Below are 15,221 nucleotides of genomic sequence, written 5' to 3'. Positions count from 1 at the left end.
GAACTGGCGGTCACTCTGTGACCTGTATAAGGACAGCAAGGACAATGCAGGACCGCGTTCCCGGGTTGCTGTGGGTTTGATCTGAACCACCCCTGTGTGGTGGGGCAGACCCCGATCTATCCATCCACCCATCGATGTCGGGCTGCGCGGGGCTCTGCCTGGGCTCGGGACCCGCTCCTCAGCGCCGTTCGTGCCCCGGCGCCGGGCAGCGCCCCCTCAGCCGCTCCGCCGCGGGGCCCTCGCTCCGCCCCGGAGCCGCCGCGGCCCGCCCAGCGCTGGGGCTGCGGCGCCGGCCCAGCCCCGCTCCGCGGCCGCAGGAGGGGCCGGGCCCGTCCGAGCCGGCGGCCGCGGCGGCTGCTCCGAGGGCGGTAAGGCGGGGCGGCCCGGGGCGGAGGGTGGCCCGGGGCCGAGGGCGGCGGCGGGGCCGGGGGCAGCGGGCAGGGCCCGGGCCCGGCAGCGCCGAGCGGGCGGCGCGGGGGCTCCGGGCCCGGCCGGGCAGCGCAGTGCCGGGGCCCCGGGCGGGCTCGGCCCCAGCACCGCATCTCCCCCGTTCGGCCCGCAACCCACGGCCCCCCGGGCTCGTTCTCCCCCTTCGCCCATTGATGAACCGCGGGGCTCCCGGGCCTTGCGAAGGGAAAACGTGGCGGGAGCGGCGGCGCTGCTGCAGGGCCGGTGGGGATGGGGACGGTGCCGTGCGAGCTGCCGGTAGGGATGGGCTGGCAGGGCCTCACACGGAACCGGCGGCGGAGGAAACAGCGGGATTCCGCAGCATCCCTTCAGCTGGGACGGCGGACAGGCTGCGGCTTGCCTGCCAGCGGGTTATGAGGGAAAGCAGCTGTGGTGTGGCAGGGGAACCGAGGGAAGGGAAGAGTTCAGCGCCTGGGGAAAGAGCCGGGAGTGCTGGGCCGGGGCTCAGGTGGTCCCCTCAGACGGTGGGGACAGCGCTGGGAGCCGGGAGCTGCTGCTCCAACCCTGTGTGTGCTCCAGAGCAGCACAGTGAGGTTTATTTCACGCCCACCCTGTGTGTGCTCCAGAGCAGCACAGTGAAGTTTATTCAGTGCCGATCTTATGTGTGCTCCAGAGCAGCGCAGTGAGGTTTATTTCATGCCAGCCCTATGTGTGCTCCAGTGCAGCACAGTGAGGTTTATTTCATGCCGATCTTATGTGTGCTCCAGAGCAGCACAGTGAGGTTTATTTCATGCCCACCCTGTGTGTGCTCCAGGGCAGCACAGTGAGGTTTATTTCATGCCAACCCTGTGTGTGCTCCAGCGCAGCACAGTGAGGTTTATTTTATGCAGGTGCCCATCACATGGTTTGAGGAGCTGTAATGAAATGAAGCTGTGGAAAATGTTTTGTTTAGATTTCAATTTGTTGTGTTTTTCTTCTTGTGTTTCTGTTCTCATTAAAAATAAATGCAAGGGAAGTAGCAAGAAGTAGAGTTTGCTCTGTTAAGAGTTGGAATTGTTTCTGTGAAAGGAGGGATGATGGTCATGCTTCTGGAAGAGGTATTGTCAAGCTTATTTAGCCAGTGGAAAGAGGATATGTTCTAGATGTGTTCTGGCAATAATAGCAGTAATCCATCAGAAAAGAGCAGACTACTGCAAACTAAACAACTAAACCAACAAGTGTGCCTGTTTACATCAGCTGCTGAGCAGTCATTTGGTAGAATGGCCCAGGAGTTCTAATACCTGCCCTCCATAGCTGAAATAGGATTTTTCTGAAACAAATGGTAATTAAATGAAATTTGGGCCAGGTTGGAAACTGTGGCTCTTGAGCTGCCATTTTCTGGAAGGCAACACTTCAGGGTGTAGTGTGCATGGTAGGAATGATGGCCTACTGGGCAAAGCTGGGGCTAGGAATCATCAGACTGATGATCTTGTCCCTGTCATTTATCTTCTGTGAGTCCTCAAGCAGCTGAAGTCAAACCTCAGCTTCCCCTCTATGAGATTTATGGTTTTCTATGCTTTTCTCAGAGTAGTGAGGATAAAGTGCAGTGAGAGATTGCAAGGCACTAGGAGTTGTGTACATTAAAGACTTAAGTGGGGCTCGGTTGAGTCATCTTTGTGGTTCAGATTTGACTTCAGGAGGATGCTTTGTGGAAGAAATGGATGGGAAGAACAACCATCTCGTCTGGAATGAGTGTGGAAGCCTTTTGATAATGCTTTTATCCTAGTCAAATTCAACAACAGGTTTCTCTCTCTCTCTCTCTCTTTAACCAGTGCTATTTTATATTTGATATTGCAGTGGTTGCTCTGCTCTTTTCTGTGAACAGCCCTTGTATTAACAGACCTCCTCATCCTCCATCTAGAGGTGGAGTGAGTCTAACAGTACCTGTACTGATGCCTGTGTGCCAAGGGTGCTCTCCTGTGTTATTCATCCCAAGCTTCTCATGCTGTTTTCTCTTCTAAAATAGAAATGACACAGTGCTGTGGGCAATGTGTTGCATGCTGTTGTCTCTCATGCATCGAGCAAGATGATGATCCTGAGTCATTGCTGTAGAGCAAAGCTGTTCCTTACATGCCCTGAGCTTTCCAGCTGTCCTGAGGAATCACATTGTGCAATCAATTCAAGCACTGGTGGAGCGGGGTTGGTTATTACAGCTGTTGTATGAAAATAAATCTCAGTGCTGCATTTTATATTTCTACACTGTTGCTTGCTTCTGCTGCATCCTCTTCAGGGTAGTTTTTGATGCTATATTTTGTCTCAGTGGCTGTGAGGTGCCTCTGGAGACTTTCTCTTGCTGAGAACTTGGTTTATTTCAAAATGTGAAAGTGGGGATGGTGATGTACTAGGAGAAAGAGGAAGTTGTTATTTTTCCAGGAGCTTTCTTTTATTTTGAAAGCAGGCTCTTCCAGACTCCCACTTCACAGAACATCTAAGTTATTTAATTTAGAGACATCATATGCTCTCTGAGAGATTTCTGTTAAATTAAAGCCTGAGCAGCAGCTTCCTGTGTGATAGTTTTCAATGGTGAATGTAGAAATGACATTCTAGGGAAATCTGAGAATGAAATAAGTGAAGATAAGGAACCAGGTGAGACTTGGTTTTCTATGGTAATTTTTTCAGTGTAACTTTGGGCACCCTGCAGGTGTCTGCAATGTGATATAAATATCCTTTAATATGTAATGTCTAATAAACCAAGATTTTAATTACAAAAGCTATTCTTTACTGTCTTAATTAAAAAACCCAAACAACTGTGATATTTTATGCATAAATCAGGACTCTTAAATGTAATGAAAATATGGGAATAGAATTTTATATTAATTTCTTTCTAGTTCTTTTGCTGCTTCTTAATGCTTTTGGATGGCTCAGAGGGAAGTTTTTAAGCTGTGAGCAGTTGAGGCAGACCATAGTTCAGGGATATGTTATGTTCAGGAAGATTTATTGCTGTGTAGTAAGGAAATGTTGCCTCATAATATTTTGTAAAACACGTTTGTGGCGTTGTTCTGAAGGTGTTTTTTGTTGTTCTCTCAAAAGCAGTGCTAGGAAAGAAAACAGTATATTTTTCTCTCATCTGTATCATTATGGCAAGGGAACAGTTTGAGATTTTTGAGAACTGACTGGGACTGCAGATTAAATAAATGGTAGCTGTGTTGAAAGCATCCCATTTTGTGGAAGATGGGAAGTGAGTCACTGAGTCCAGGTCCCCTGTCATTATGGGGATGACATCATATAACTCCTCATAAGAATTCTTTCATTCTTAATTCTTTTTCTTAATCAAGAGGACTCTTGGTTATGTTTACCCTCTCAGCCATGTCAGAAAATGCTTATTCATTCCCTTTTTCATATTTTTTCTTTTTGTAAAGAACCAACTGAAAATGTCTCAGAATCCTGACAAACTAAATTCAAGTGAAGAAAAGTTGAATGCTTTGGAGGAGGATGAGGAGGAGAGCTTGGACAACTTGGATCAGTCTGTCCGGAAAAGAATACGACAGAGTGCTCCAGGGTCCCACAGAGATGATACACCCAAGTGTAAGCAAAACTGCTTTATGAAGTACCCCAAAAATCCCTGAATTCTGTCATTGTTGTTGGGGGCAGTCCTAGTGTTTTATAGCATTCTGTGCAAGTTGGGCTGTCTTGCAATTAAATACAGTGGGACTCTTGATGTTATGCCTTGAAACTGTAACACTTTCATCCAGGTTTTCTTTTTATTTCCCTAATTGTACACACAGCGTGTACATTTTCTTAATTGTACACAATGACCACGTTGCTCTGAGCCACATGTATCCTAAATATCCTGGTGATATATCCTAAATATCCTGGTGTGTTTGTGCTCTTGGAATGGATGAACACCACCCCAGTGTGTTCCAGCTAAACTGACTCTGCTGTTTGCCTTATCAGCTGAACCTTCTGCATTGCTGCAGCCCCTGTTCCCACTGCAGGGCAGAAAAGGCTGTTATCAACAAAGGGATGTCCTGTCAGCCCCCTCACAAGATAGATGGAAAGTTGTATATTTAATCCTAATACTACTTCCATATAAGCAGGATTGCGTATTTTTCCTAAGGCATATTTTTCTTTGCCATTCTGCTTTTAACATGAAGGCCTGGATGCAATATGGGAGCCAATATTTCTGGCATATCTGTAGATAAAACCAAGGGGAAGTTTTTTGGCTCCAGGGATTCAATTCAAAGAAACAGAAGTGCTCAGGCTTCTGTATTTCTGTAGGGAGTAACATTTTGTTTGTTGCATTCTTTTTAATTTTTGGTTGTGTTCAGTGTGGTGTTACTCAGAGGAGATGTTCTGAGGGAGTTTCTGTTCCCATGCCTTGCTGGTTGCCTGGTGGGAAATGGGGTGTGTGTATGGAGAGAGGCTCTGAACATGAGGAAGGACAAAGCATGGCACAGTCTAGCACTGCACTGTAGCACAAAGAGGTGGTTTGATCTCAAACCCTTCCCTCCTGTAAGGGAGCAGGTATGCCAATGAAGTGATGTGATTTAGGGGCAGTCTTTGGCCAATGAAATTGTCTTAGCTCTTAGAGCCCCCAGTGCTGGAGTGAAGTCATTTGGCACTTGTACAAGAGCACTGTGAACTTTGCTGTCTGCTGGTTCTTCTCAGAATATCAATCCTTGCTGTGTTCCCAGAGTCACTATGCCAGGTTGAGCTCCAAGCAGAAGAAAATAAGGATTTAGGAGGGCAGCATGAAAAGAGCAAGATACTGATGAAAAACAAGCACACTGGAACCCAGCTGTATGAACTCAGAAATGCTCTGCATGGCAGACAAGTGATGGACACTTCCTTTTGAAAGATCTTTTCTATGTAATTACTTAAGTCCAATCAACATGGACTATCAAATGAGATGATCATAGCTTGCCTGAAACATTTCTCAGGGAGAAATGGAGATCCCTGCTTGGTTTCTTTTCCTTTTGGGATTAGCATGTTGCTCCTATGCCTGGACTGTAGCTGAAGTGAATGAACTACAGAATGGAATGGATCCATCAGGGCACCAACCCTGTCACTAACCCAGGGCCCAGTCTGAGGCTGCTGGCCCATCCTGCTCACTCCCAAATGCCTGCCAGGGGAACAGCTCTTAAGCATTGGTGCTGCCACTGCTGCTGTTCTCTGTTGTTTGAGTAATGGCCTCTGGGGGGAAAAAAAAGTGTTTGGAGGAGTGCCATTTGCATTGGAAGTAGTGAGAATAATTAGCTACTGGTGTGCTGCTGCTTAACAGTGATGGTGATTGTTTGTTGACTGCTTTAATGATGAAATCACTTCCTTGGAAAATGTAAAACTGAAATGGCAATATCTGCACAATGCTTGTGGAAGTAGTATGGTGAAAACGCTTCTGTTTGTAATTATTTCTTCCTACAACGTGGAGAAAGATTCCAAGATGCTATTAAGCCATCCTAAAGAAATATTGGTTTGTGTGGGGGGTTTTGTTTGGAGGTGGTTTTTAAAGAGCTTGATAGAAGCAATTGACATACTGTGCCCAGAATATCAACCTGGATCCTCTCCTTGGTTTTCTGAAATACTCCAAACCTGTGTCATCCACCAGAGGGGAAAGGAAGGGAAGAAAAGGAAAAAAATCTTCAGCTGATGCTGTCATTTGACCCTGTGTACTGTCAATAAGGTGGAAAGGGTCCAAAAGACTCTTTCTGCAGGCTTTTGTTGAGAGCTGTCTGACAGTGTAATTGATTTGCAGCCAGTCCCTCTCGGCCTGTGTCCATAGAAGAGCTCATGGAGACAGCAAAGGGAGTCACCAACATGGCACTGGCACATGAAATTGTGGTGAATGGAGACTTCCAGATAAAGCCAGCTGAATTGCCAGAACACAGGTAAGGTTGGTACCAAATACTAAATAAAATTGTGTTTGTAGAACTGCAGAGCAGCTCTGGGGGTTCAGGTAAAGGCTCTGGCTGGTGGCTTGCCTGGGAGGAAGTAGGAAAGAATATAAGAAGAAGGTGGTAACTATGCAGTTCTGCTTCCCCAGATGTGTGTGTGTGAAAGGAGAACCTCTTGGATTAATTGGAGATGTGTGGTGCAAACCCCAGAGTGCTGTGGTTTCTGTTGTGTCCCCTTGTCCCAGGACTCAGAGGCTGCAGCCTTCCCAGTACCCCAGGCTGGCTGCAGATGTAGGTAGTGCTTTTAGCAAGTTTTAAGCTTTCATTGCTTGTGGGAGTAAGAGGAAACTGGTTATTTTAGCTTTTCCTGTCTGTTTCTTCAGGGATATTTTGGGAAGAGATTCCTGTGTTTTATTAGGTTGCTCCTTTCAAGTTGGAAGCCGTTCCTTCCCTGTGTGAGTCTGCAGTAATTGTGTGCCCTGCTGAGAGGGGAGAGGGAGAGCAGAGGAAGCTTCATATTCTGTTTTTCTCTCACACACACACAGTGAGGTGTGGCTGACAGCCTCCTGGCTTGATTTGGGACAGGGGGTGCATATTTCATGGAGGGAACTTGGTCTCCACTGGGGCCAGTGTTGAAGGTACACCTGGTGTGAACAGGAACTGTCACTATTTTGAATTAGGAATTGGTACTGAAGCAGTGGAATTCATTTATTTTTTGTATACAAACTGATCTGAGCCCTTATCTCAGAGCAGGTGCAATACTTTTGTAGTGAAACCCAAGATTTTGTGTCAGGGAAATTACTTAATTTCTGTTAGGTTTACTACTGAATTTTGAGTAGTGGAATTGATTTAATTAGTGGGGCCTTTAAAAGGAACATGAATACTGGTCTTTTGAAGACAAAATGTAATTTTTGCTATTTTTGTTTTGGTCCAGTTTTCTAGATGTAACATGTGATAAATACTTTGAAGGGTTTTACTTTGTAGCCACCTTTGCTGGTGTGTAACCTTGTATTAAGACATAAACCATTCCAAATCCTGTGTCCAGTTTTTCTTGCTTTTCTGAGTAACTTTAAATGATGGATCTCTGTTAGTCATCATATCATTACTACTACATTATATTGATTTTATTACATGCTGTGCTTCAGGAGCTGCAGGTTATCTTTGTAAGGTGGTGCAGAGACCAGTATCATTCTTTTTAACATGTTTATTCACAGCTTAGAGAAGAAAGTCAGAGATATTGTGCATAAAGCTTTCTGGGATTGTCTGGAAGCTCAGCTGAAGGAAGATCCCCCAACGTATGATCATGCAATTAAGTTATTGGGAGAAATTAAAGAGGTAAGATGATGTGGTATGAAGGGAAATGATTGAATTTGAGTAGCTGCACTGATAGGAATGAGCAAAAGTGGTTGGAGTCTAGCTTTTCATAAAAAACCCTCTTCTTCTTTTTCATTACTGTATCACTGTGAACATATACAAGCTGCATAATCCCTGAGGAGAAATTTGAATATAAAACCAAATGCAAAACCATGTAAGGTGATTAACAGGTAAACAATACCAGTTCCATAATTGCAAGCTTCCTTCATGTTATGGCACTGGAATTAGTTATGGAGTCAGTGAGATGCTCCAACACTGGGCTGATAAAACCAAGCACAACAGTCTGAAGTGTGATCTGAGCCACAGAGGGTTTGCCACTTACTAACTTCAGTATCACACAGTGTGAGGTGAAACACTTGGAGTTGGTGAGTGGTTGGTTTAAAAACAAAAAAATCAATTATTTATTGTTTAGATAAGAATCCTGGTAGTGTTCAAGGCCAGGCTGGATGGGGCATTAAGCAAACTGGTTTAGTGGGGGGTGACCCTGCCCCTGGCAGGCTTTTGGAACTAGGTGGTCTTTAAGGTCTCTCCTGACCCAAACCATTTTATGATTCTATAATTCTGTGAGAGGTGGTTCAGTAACTGTTTGGATCCTTGTAGTCTTTGATGTAGAACTAATGCACTGTTAACTTTCCATTTCAGAGTCTTCTGTCCTTCTTGTTGCCTGGTCATACTAGACTGAGAAGCCAGATTACTGAAGTTCTTGACCTGGATTTGATAAAACAGGAGGCAGAGAATGGGGCCCTTGACATTTCTAAGTTGGTCAAATTTGTTATTGGGATGATGGGGACTCTCTGTGCACCAGCTCGAGATGAAGACATTAAGAAACTGAAAGATATTAATGAAATAGTTCCTCTTTTCAGGTACTGAAATGTATTTATTAGTCCTGTTCAGAGTCCCTTCAATAATTTTAGAAGTGGAGGGGGCAACTTAAACTCCTAGAAAGAAAAGAGTAATAGGGAAAAGGATGTAGCTGTGGGTGTGAAGGGGAGAGATGCTCTAGAAGTCTTAAACAAGGGCCATCTCTGATCTGGTGAGTTGGAGTATTTGTCTGGCTCCTGCATGTCACTGAAGGACATTTGCTTAAATGTCAAATGCAAATAAGCTGTAAGGTAGCAGATGAATAATCACTTTGTATCAGAATTGAATGTCAACAGCAGAAGGTGAAAAAAGCACACAGGGGCTTAGGGGAAAAGCATTACTGGTTTCCAGTTTGTCCTTTCCTCCCAGTTGGAGCTCTCTTTACCCCAGTCCCTGTGGAATTCCCTGTCAGTTCTAAAGGGAGTGTGTGTTCCACATCTGGGAGCATCCAGACTTCTGCTTTGCCACCATGTTCCCAGTGGAACAGCTCAAGGTCTCAGCAGTTGGGAGAAGCTTCATTAACCTTGCTGTTTTCTAATCTGAAAAGCTTCCAGGAGTTCAGGATTGACTTAGCAGAAATATTGCCAACAGGAACTAGGTTGCTTTGAAATGAAGGTGTTTTTCTTTGGTGTTTGTTTGTTTGTTTTTTTCTTTTTTTGCCCCTTGGATCTGATTATTCACTTCCCACTGAGGTTGGCTTTCCAGGCTGCCAACAGCCATGGCATGCAAGGAAAACCAGATATCTTTTGGAAACCCAGATATCTTTTCATATACAATACTGCATATCCTGGGAGATAAAAATCTGTGGAGCTAGTGAAGTTCATTCCATGGAAGCTTTTTTACAGGAGAGCAGGATTTGTTTCCCACTTGGAAGAGGCACTTGCATGCATGTACATGCTTGCTCCAGCTTTCTCTGTCTCATGCTCTGAAATTGTTAAGCTGTTACTGTTTCCCATGCATGTTTTTGCTCTTTCTTTAGACAACCTGTAATAAATCTTGTAAACAGCACCTCTGAAACATCTGCAGCCTTGAATAACTTTTTCTGTTTGTTTGTTTAGAGCAATTTTCTCTGTATTAGACCTAATGAAAATGGATATGGCAAACTTCGCTGTCAGTAGTATTAGGCCAAAATTAATGCAGCAGTCTGCTGAATATGAAAGAAAGAAGTTTCAGGAGTTTCTTGAGAAACAGCCAAGTATGACTTTGTTCCTTTCTTTCTTCCCCCCTGACCTCCCAGTAAACTGCGTGTCTTTGCTTGTAGATCATGAAAAGAACTCAGATATTTTTATAAGTTCTAGAATTTGTATGGTAAATGACATTTTTGGGCTTGTGCCCCAAAACTGTGGTTAGAAAAAGCCTGCCAGAACAATAGTTGTGCCCTTGGTACATTCAGTTTAATTTCAGTACAGTGTAGGGCATGATTACCCAGCATCATCTCACCTCTGATTTCCTGTAGCTGTGTGGTTTTGTTTTAGATGTTCTGCTTGATGCAATAAATGAAATGCATGTCATACCTGATATCATGGGCATTAGTCATAGTAACTGATGGGATTGTTTGGAAATTATTGGTGGAAGAACCTAACTGTGAAAAGGAATTTTCTCAACAAATGTTTTTTTCCCCTGCTCTTCCAGATTCTTTAGACCTTGTCACAAAGTGGTTGCAAGAAGCAGCAGATGATCTTGCAAAGCTGGGACATGAAATGTTGCCTCCCCACTGTAATGATGGTGCCACTGGTGGAGCTTCTGCCTTGTGCTTCACTGCTGTACAAAATCAGGCCTATCTGAAGCTTCTGAAGTGGGATCACGTGAACAGGCCTTTTCCAGAAGTAGGTATTTAACAGAGACATTGGTTCTGTGCTTGTTCCACTCCTCTGTTCCCAGCACACAGCAGAAGCTGTTGGGATTTGTAGCCTGGCAACACATACAGTGCTAAACCATTGATGTCTGACTGGGACATGGGGCAGCTCTAACTTGTCCCCCAGTGCTGAAACCTGCTTAGCTGGGGGAGAGGAGCCAGTGCCTCTCACTGTGCTCCTGTTGCTGGCCTGCTGTTCCCTGGCCCTTTGCTGACCCTTTCCAGCCCTGCAGACTGACTCCCTGCTCTGCTGGCTCCCTCCCTCCCTCCCTGCAGACGCTGCTGATGGACCAGACGCGTTTCCTGGAGATGCAGCTGGAGCTGGAGCAGCTGCTGGTGGTGGGGACTGTGCTGCTGGTCACGTTCAGTGCAGCAGGCCCAGCGCTCATCGACGTGCCTGGGTTTGCAGAGAGGATCAAAACCATCGTCAAGGTGCTGCTGACAGGAATGCATCTCCCGTGAGTACAGCACATCCTGCTCTCAGGGCAGCTGCAGCTCTCCTGGCACCCTGGGAAATGGTCAGCTTAAGCCACTTTCTGGCTGGGGACTGCAGGAAATGCAGTTTTTCTATGAGTCCAGTTTTTCTTCAGCTAACTCACACAGAGCTTTCTTTTCTTAATCTGCTCTTTCATGGTTTGTACAAACTTTGTGTTTTTCATGGTGCCAGGCTGGCACAGGAGAGTGCCAGCAGCTGCCCCTGCTCAGAGTTTGGGCCAGGCTCCCCAAAAAACTGGGAGATAAAAATCTATGGAGCTAGTGAAGTTCATTCCATGGAAGCTTTTTTACAGGAGAGCAGGATTTGTTTCCCACTTGGAAGAGGCACTTGACTGTGGCACAGTGAGCTGCCTGCAGAGTCAGTGATTACACCTCCAGGTTTTGCTTTAGTCAGAGCTGTCCTCAGGCAGAAAGTCAGCTCTTATGTGTATGGATTGTTCAGGCTCGAAGTCTTGAATGTTCTCCTACTTCCTTGCTTTAGATCTCAGCTTTATTTTTCATATATATATAATTGGATTAATCTTTATAATTGGCTTTATCTGCATTGTGCTTTTCCCGCTACATTTGATAAGTAAGGCAACTCTAATTGAATGATTTATTTTTAAAAAGTGGGAAAACAGTGCGTAACTAATACAGTTGTGCTGTACCTCGTGTTTTCTAGCTCCTTTAACCTGAAGGAATCCCTGGCCACTGTGGGTGAGAAGGTGTGTGCTGAGGTGAACAGCTGCCTTTCCCAGCATGGCTTTACCCCGTTCTCAGCTGAGAGAGAGGCTGTGCTGAAGGGGCAGATCCAGGCAGTGGCCAGCCCAGATAACTCCATCTCCAAGCTCATAGGTAGGTCTGGAGAGTGCTCTGCTCTGCCTCTCTGTGGAGCTGGGGCTGGGGATGTGCAGGGCTCCTCTTTCCCTGCTGTTTCCACGTTGTTTCCATGTTGTCTTTCCAACTTGCTGACCACGTTCAGGCTTGTTGCATTTCGCATGAGATGATGCTGTTTCTAATTCACCATCTCTTCTGCAAACAAACCAAACCCCTTTTTTTCCAGATTCTCGAATTCAAAAGTTTCTGGAGAATTATCTTGCATCCAGTCACCAGAAATCATTGCCTGCCATTCCTGGAGGATTAGGCCCTATTCAGAGGGAGCTGGAGGAGATTGCTGCCAAGTACATTCGTCTTGTCAACTACAACAGAATGGTCTTCAGCCCTTACTATGATGCAGTCCTTGGCAAAATACTGACTAAGGAAGAATCCCAAATTGTAGGGAAGTCAGAAGAATCATAAAACCAGTCTGTGTGCTATCACTACAGTATTGTCAGCTATTAAATAAAACTTGTACCAATATTTGTCTAGGAAAACAGCTTTCCGTGTAAATACTGGTTCCTTTTAACCCACGAGTGCTGACTGGTGAGGGAAACAGAGGAGATGCCAAAAGGGTTCTGAGGTAAAAGATGAGAGATGCATTTCTAATATAATTATGCAACCTGGGGAAGGGGATATCATAGGAGTTTTCTGGCTGCAATTTTTAGATTTTTTTGAGCTGGTGATAGGTAGGGTGAGTTTAAGAACCAAACTTTTTATTTAAGTGGCTCATTTTAGGGCATTTAACTCTTAATTTACAGTGAACTTAGTTTAATTTATCCAGAGCTGATTAGCAATGGTTCTTCCCAGAAGGGGTGATTTGGTTTTTTTAAAAAAATCTTACTTTAAAGAATTAATTAAGCTAAAATTCTAAAGATGAACTTTACCAGACAAAATACCAAGCCAAGCAGCACTTTACTGTAACATTATGGTGAGTATGGTAGGCTTACTAGTTTTTTCTGTATTTTACTGCATTTTAATAGCATTTTTTTGCTGTTTACCTGCAGATGTTACAAAACATAATATATTTTTGTAGCAAATTTTCTGGTTATTGGGTAACTGTCCTCTGCTATGTACAGTACTCCCAGAGGTGGCAATCTTATAGATTGCAGCTGTATTTATATCTTGTAAAGATTTCAGAAAGGGCAGAGCTAAAACATTTTGATAAAAGTGGCATTTCTTACCTTTTTTTTTTTTTTGCTAGTAATTTACTCCTTTTTAGGTGAAATACTAATTTTAAAGTATATTCTCATTTGCAGAAGGCAGATTTAAAGTGTGTGAAACTTTAGGTTGAAAATTTGGGGCTTTTTTAAAAACTACAACAGGGGATGGTTGCATATTCAATCATGTCTTCAAAAATATCATGTGCAGAGCACTGTGGGCAGTATAAGTGATTTTAATGTACCGTGAGAGGTGAATGGTTTGATGTTAGTTTGAATATACAGGGAATATTTTAGTAGATTTTTTTCACTTTCTAGATGTGTTCTTGAAACTTAGAATATTTGTAGGTCTCGAATTTAATAAGCTACATGTTGTATAGAGGAGAAGAGCCCAGTGATCTTACATTGCAATCTCAGGCTCAGCTGGGAGGTAAGTGAAATTTTCCTCTGGTTGAGCACAACTGTGTATTACAGTAATCAATATTTGATGGTTTTGTGAAAGCAAAGTTTGTAGTTACTCACAGTAAGTGGCCCAAGTATGAGGTTGTCCAAGGCAGAACATGCTGTCTTGAAAATAAACAACAAGGTAGGTGAAATAAATGAGTGAAGGGCCCTTGTATTGCCAACAGGCAGGTTTATGTAGGAATCAGCCAAACAGAGCTTGCAGAAGCACTTGATTATGATCCACTGTTGATGCTTCCCTTTCCAGTTTCCTTTGAATGCCAGTGTGGATAAAGCTGCACCAACTTTGTGTTTGGAGGGGGATGGAAGAAATAAGACCTTTTTTTCTATATTAGCCTATGCAACTCTAAACCAAATCTTTTGTCATTCATTACAAAGCCCCTTCCCCAAGGGAAAAACCCAGCAAAACCCTGTGAGAGTTCATCAGCTCAGACAAGGGATTTTTCTCTTGGCCAAATGAATGTCTATCTTTGAATCCTTCTTTGAGAACTCAAAAATGAGGTTGGTTAGCCAGAAAAAAAAGGGTTCTGAGCAGGGTCTATTTCACTGTTTGGATCAGCAAAGGATTCTACAGAGGCCTTCAAGGCTGCTGCCTCAGCTTGATGGGCTTTGCTATTAGAGCAGGCTCTGCTCACATCACAGCCTAAAGCTCTGCAGCTGCACCAACTCCCTCAGTGAGCTACCAGAGCCATCACTGCTGGAGTTAGCACCAGGATAGAGAACCAAGGCACAGCTGTTTCCATTTTCCTAAATGAGAGCTGCACAGGTTAGAAATTGCTGCTGTTGTTTTATCATTAGTCCTGCCTAGGAGCTGCCTTTAGAGGCACAGGGTTAGGTGAGGTACAGGACCAGCTCGAGGGTGTGGGGAGGAGCATCTTGGTGGGACAAAGAAAAGCCCTTGAGAGGTGTGTGACTGATGGCAGGGTGCAGGACACTGCTCTAGCAGTGGATAAAACCCTCACTGAGGAGGTGGCTGCTCCCAGGGCTGGGATTCAGGGGTCAGGGTCCTCACAGGATGGCTTTGATCCTAAGCCTTTGTGTAGCAGGAAGATCCTAGAATAAGGGAACAGTGCAGTACTCACCTGGCTCCACTCTCACCTCCAGGGCCCACACAGAAGGAACAAATGCCCCTGGCACAGGTGCTGGGGGCCTTCCAACAGGAAAGACCTAAAGGAACTGCAATAACTTCCCACAAGTGCAAGGTAATGATTCTCCCAGGTTGTTCTATTTAAGGATCTCTACATCCTCTCTAAAAGAAACAGGGAATTGCAATTGAGTGGCAAAGCAAGGAGGGCATTCCAGGATGGCCAAAGCCAGCCCCATCTCTAGGGGCAGGTGCTGCTTCCCCCTTGCCCTGGCAGAGAGGGGCCCTGGGGCAGCTGTGCTGGGAATGGCTCTCATCTGCCCCAGGCTCCGACTGCCCTCTAGTCCAAGGGGTTCTTAGGATCTTATCAATCTTATCACAGCCAATTCCAAATTAAAAGCTGAAGTAGGCATAGAAACTGCTTGGAAAGCTCACATAGTGTTTCTTTAGCTTGTTTGAAGATAACAAGTGCAACAATGTAGCTGATTATTAACATTTAGCTTTGTACATTACATGGAAGAGCAGCGCAGGTATCCAGGACCAGGCTGTGTGAGCCAGTGCTCCTGGACTACCCCCACTGAACTGAGTTAGTCTTACAATGCTGTCTTCTTCAAACAGTCCTGGAATTACAAGCCAAAGTGTGCTGTATCCTCTAGAAAATGGAAACCAAGCTCCATTCTAATATGTATGCTCTGATCAATTTCCTGTGATGGTATAATTAGCATTGCTTTTGAAGTGGCTGAGTAATATTTAAGAAGTACCTTGTTGTGTTTGAATAAAATCAGAATGAGGCATGA

The 15,221-nt window shown here is 44.7% G+C and overlaps 1 protein-coding gene across 2 annotated transcripts; it reads left to right on the top strand.

The window, feature by feature from the left end:
* Positions 1 to 279: 279 nt before the first annotated feature.
* On the top strand, positions 280 to 15,221 carry TCP11L1 (t-complex 11 like 1). 2 transcript variants are annotated; one of them, XM_066552868.1, is made up of 10 exons: positions 280 to 368; positions 3,807 to 3,972; positions 6,140 to 6,272; positions 7,493 to 7,613; positions 8,295 to 8,515; positions 9,572 to 9,708; positions 10,146 to 10,339; positions 10,645 to 10,826; positions 11,525 to 11,697; positions 11,906 to 15,221. In XM_066552868.1, exons 2-10 carry the CDS (start codon positions 3,819 to 3,821, stop codon positions 12,139 to 12,141), a joined length of 1,551 nt encoding a protein of 516 aa, XP_066408965.1. In that variant the 5' UTR covers positions 280 to 368; positions 3,807 to 3,818; the 3' UTR covers positions 12,142 to 15,221. The 2 variants fall into 2 exon arrangements, with proteins under 2 accessions (XP_066408965.1, XP_066408966.1); XM_066552869.1 differs by lacking the exon at positions 280 to 368 and adding an exon at positions 2,074 to 2,586.

The sequence above is a fragment of the Molothrus aeneus genome, chromosome 6 (genome assembly GCF_037042795.1).
Source record: "Molothrus aeneus isolate 106 chromosome 6, BPBGC_Maene_1.0, whole genome shotgun sequence".
Lineage (NCBI taxonomy): Eukaryota > Metazoa > Chordata > Aves > Passeriformes > Icteridae > Molothrus > Molothrus aeneus.
The sequence above is the reverse complement of the archived record's forward strand: the minus strand, read 5'-3'. Positions and strand labels throughout refer to the sequence as shown.

Coding starts and splice junctions, on each gene's coding strand:
- TCP11L1 (XM_066552868.1), top strand. CDS start 3,819: ATGTCTCAGAATCCTGACAAACTAAATTCAAGTGAAGAAAAGTTGAAT. Junction 7,614..8,294: donor TATTGGGAGAAATTAAAGAG/GTAAGATGATGT, acceptor TTTCCATTTCAG/AGTCTTCTGTCCTTCTTGTT. Junction 9,709..10,145: donor GTTTCTTGAGAAACAGCCAA/GTATGACTTTGT, acceptor CTGCTCTTCCAG/ATTCTTTAGACCTTGTCACA.